The 4244-nt window shown below is 39.6% G+C and overlaps 1 protein-coding gene across 1 annotated transcript; it reads right to left on the reverse strand.

Annotated features, from left to right (window-relative positions):
- Nucleotides 1-395: 395 nt before the first annotated feature.
- On the reverse strand, nt 396-2502 carry NKX2-1 (NK2 homeobox 1). Its single transcript, XM_018568654.1, has 2 exons — nt 1990-2502; nt 396-1326 (listed from the first exon to the last, which is right to left on the reverse strand). Exons 1-2 carry the CDS (start codon nt 2360-2362, stop codon nt 665-667), a joined length of 1035 nt encoding a protein of 344 aa, XP_018424156.1. The 5' UTR covers nt 2363-2502; the 3' UTR covers nt 396-664.
- Nucleotides 2503-4244: the final 1742 nt, after the last annotated feature.

The raw sequence follows: 4244 nt of genomic DNA on the forward strand, positions 1-4244 counted from the left end.
TTAATATAACTTATGTTAAAGAAGGAAAAAAAAAACGCTTCATTCAAATGTGCATAATTTATTTGATTTTTTTTGTTATAATCTATATCGAAGCCAGATAACTAGGCAAGATACAGCATCCAATATTATGAAAAGGGGCCAGTTAACAGATTTCTGTCAAATAATGAACATCCAAAGTTGAATTTCTATTTTAAAAAAAATCTCGATTGCCTTGGAATTTTTTTTTTCATCACAACCAAAAATTTACAGAATTCTAAAAACTAAATTTGCCAAGTCCAACAAAGAGATTATTACAATTTCACATCGAACTTAAAAAATAACATACAACCGCTGCCCCTTTTTTAAAGTGGATGGGGACAGTATTGTCATTATGGGGTAAGGAATTGTCCCCAAGCTTTTAGCATAGCCCTATGTACAGGCAGGTGATGGCCATAGAAAAAGTATTTGAAGTCCAATCCTTCTCTCCATTTGACGTTTTGAGTACCATCCATCCAGTTTAATAACTATCTCTATCCTTCCCCTTCTCTTTTTGGATTGCTCAGTGAAACCCTCTTATAAATCCGTCCCCCCCAAAGTACTGCAGTTTTTTTTCTCTCTTTTTTTGCCATTTTTTGAAGAGATGAGAAGGGTTGTTTGGGGACAGAGACACCGAGGCTGGTTTCCTTCACCATGTCCTACCATATAGCAAGGTGGAGCAGGACATGGCTGTGCCATAGTCAGAACTGGAAGAGTTTAAGTGAGACAGGTTGGTGACCTGGCTCTGAAGGCTGGATGGGCTGCTGGAGTGCTGACCCATGTCTGGAGATTGACCTGCACTGTTTGTCTGGTGGCTTTGATGCTGCCCCAAGCTGTTGGTGGCTACTGTGAGGGCTGCGGCTGCCTGCTGCTGGTGGTTCTGCAGGGCAGCTGTGGAAGTGTTAGAGCCAGCCTGGCACGGCTTTCCGTCCTTCACCAACACTGGGACTGCAACCCGCCTTGGGGACTGCTGCTGACAAGAATTGTTGTCCTGCTGCATCTGTTGCTGGGCCGCCTTGTCCTTGGCTTGTCTCTTCATCTTGTACCGGTGATTTTGGAACCAGATCTTCACCTGAGTGGGAGTGAGGTGGATCATACTAGCCAAGTGTTCCCTCTCTGGGGCCGACAGGTATTTTTGCTGCTTGAACCGTCTCTCCAGCTCGTAGACCTGGGCCTGAGAGAACAGCACCCTGCGCTTTCTTCTTGGGGTACTCTGCAGGGGGGCCATGCTCTTGCCCACATCTCCCAGTGAGCCCATGTTACCGAGTCCTCCCATATTCATTCCATTGGAGGGACCCATGAAACGGGATACTGCAAGAAGTACACAGGACAACAGATGAGAACAGTACACAAAACTATATTTATTTATAGTGGGAAAATAAATATAGGCAAATAGGAAATGATAAATAGAGATAGGTAGATGGACAGACATATAGATAGGTAGATAGGTAGATAGATAGATAGATAGATAGATAGATAGATAGATAGATAGATAGATAGATAGATAGATAGAAAGATAGATAAAAAATATAGATGAAAGAAAGAAAGAAAGAAAAACGAAACTATTGAAGTGTCTTTTTGGAAGAAGAATAAATAGTGTATGGATTTATAAATTCTAGGATGGATGGATGGATGAATAACAGGGATAGAGTTGTAAGAGGCACATAAAGTTAGACCCATAAAAGAAGCATTGTGTTAACATAATATAAGGGCTACCGTAATTCTCCATCAGAATGTCTCAGCCATTTACAGGTCTTACTTCACCTATCAGCTTAAAGGATTTCAGCAGTGAACCGGCTGATCGTTTGTCATTCGTCTCCCTGCAGCCATGACCCCAAGTTTAACATACACCGATTCTAAACTTGCTAATAGAAATATGAATTCCACAATGATCTCTAACAATTCCCTTTAAAATTGTCCATGTAAATATGAGGCGTTTTCACAGCCATGCAGAAAGAGTTTAGTTGCACTTACTTGTAGTAAATCTGGGGTCCGGGTTGGTCCCATACCATCCAGTAGCCGAACCATTCCGCATGGTCTCCTGGTAGGGTGGCAGGTCGCTCATATTGCCCAGGTTGCCCAGGTTGCCATTGCAGTAGCTTCCCATGGTGGTGTGGGATAACTGAGGGACCCCTGCAGCTGTCATGTGGTAGGCAGCACTCACTGGTCCATTGTGGCCCATAGCATGCTGCTGCATAGTAGGCTGTGACACCTGAGATTGCCTATAGGCAGCCAGGGGAGCCCCCAAGCCAGTGCCCTCCATAGCCACTTTCTTGTAGCTCTCCTCCAAAGGACTCAATATGTCAGACACTGAAAAGGGAGTAGTATGCTTGGGACTCATCGACATGTTTCTGAGACTAGGAGAAAAAAAAACTCTCCCTCTCTCCTCTTTTTTTTTTTTCGCCAAATATTCTGGTGTTGCCTTAACGCCGATCTTGTTGGGTGTACACGTAAGAGAGCGGCTGAAGTCCGCCTTAATTGGGCTGAGTGGAGCTCAGAGCTTTCTTTGCGTTTGTTTTAGCCAGGCGCCAGGTTTTAGGCAGCAGAGGCGGGGCCAGCGCTGAACGCCAGACAATGGAGCCGCACCGAGCGCTGCTAATTAGCTTACATGCTGATCACACGGTAAACACCTTACACCGGGCCTTTATTCACTACATTGATCAAGAATAAAGAACACTTTCACTTCTTATTGTCAGGCATGATTAGCCGATTTATGAAATGACACTTGTATATGCATTTATGTTAGAAGGACATCTATCTATCTATCTATCTATCTATCTATCTATCTATCTATCTATCTATCTATCTATCTATCTATCTATCAATCTGTACATGTCAATGTATAATCATCTATCAACATTATCTATCTATCTATCTATCTATCTATCTATCTATCTATCTATCTATCTATCTTCTATCTATCTATCTATCTATCTATCTATCTATCTATCTTTTTACATGTCAAAGTATATTTATTCATCAACATTATCTGTACTGTATATCAGTATCTATCTATCTATCTATCTATCTATCTATCTATCTATCTATCTATCTATCTATCTTTCTATATCTGCATGACTATGTATCATCCTCCTTTAGTACATAATTTGCAACTAGTTGGTGTCAATTTGGATGCAATGTTATCAATGTAATGTTGTTTATTAATAACACAATGTGCTGTAAGACAGAACATTGTTTATTATTTATTTTAAAAAGGTATCTAATTATCTATCTATCTATCTATCTATCTATCTATCTATCTATCTATCTATCTATCTATATCACAATTTATTTGTAATTTTATCATACATGCGCTAATGAGAAAGCATAAAACGTTACAACGCAGCAACTGTATTATTTATTTTCTGAATGCCTAATGTTAATGGAGGTTAATACGTTTTTTTTGTTTGTTATCATGTTTCATTTGTACACTAGACTCTTATTTGTAATCTATAGTAACTATCAATATTTTAAATATCTATCATCTATTTATATATCAATCTCATTGTCAAATGAATGATGTAGCTAACATCAAGAGTCAATTTTTAATTAATACATTATTTACAGTATATATTTTTGTGTCAATCTATCTATCTATCTATCTATCTATCTATCTATCTATCTATCTATCTATCTATTATCTATCTATCTATCTATCTATCTATCTATCTATCTATCTATCTATCTCTCTTTCTATCCTCCATCCATGAACGCCTGTGTGTTTGTCTGTAGAGAGAAGTATCAGACAGGCTGGAAGAACAGATCTCAGTCTAGGTCACCTCCCTGGAAGTAATCTAATAAAATCTTATATTAAGAGCAGCACGGCAGAGGTGGTGCGGTTAACCCAATGACTTTAGAGCATTTTAGAAGTATTTAGTAATTGCTCTTGTAAATGTGTTTATACCATGCTTGCTCATACTTAAAAATGCAAAAGTGCTCTTGCTACCCTGGAATAACTAAATATCTTTGTCTAAAGTGCTGGTATAAATGGCCGGCTGCTTTGTGGTCGTGCTTCATATTAGTACATGAGGATCATTTTGCTTCAATTGGGGAGCTCTTGTTCAGTAGGCAAGGCATCACTCAGGAGAGTGCGCTGTTTTTTCCCCATACTGCAGTTAACATCCCTCAAGTACAACCCTAGGATTGATTGTGCTTAAATCTCTGCAAGAGGTGAGCCTTTCCACATACACATGATGGAGCAGAACAACCCCTCTTCTCCTCCTATGCTA

This window comes from Nanorana parkeri, unplaced genomic scaffold (genome assembly GCF_000935625.1).
Source record: "Nanorana parkeri isolate BGI_ZX_2015 unplaced genomic scaffold, ASM93562v1 scaffold1224, whole genome shotgun sequence".
Taxonomy (NCBI): Eukaryota; Metazoa; Chordata; class Amphibia; order Anura; family Dicroglossidae; genus Nanorana; species Nanorana parkeri.

Bases quoted from the DNA above. Each gene is read 5' to 3' on its own strand.
- NKX2-1 (XM_018568654.1), bottom strand. From the start codon at position 2,362: ATGTCGATGAGTCCCAAGCATACTACTCCCTTTTCAGTGTCTGACATA. The intron at 1,327-1,989 runs GTAAGTGCAACT...TACTTCTTGCAG, and splicing joins GGACCCCAGATTTACTACAA to TATCCCGTTTCATGGGTCCC.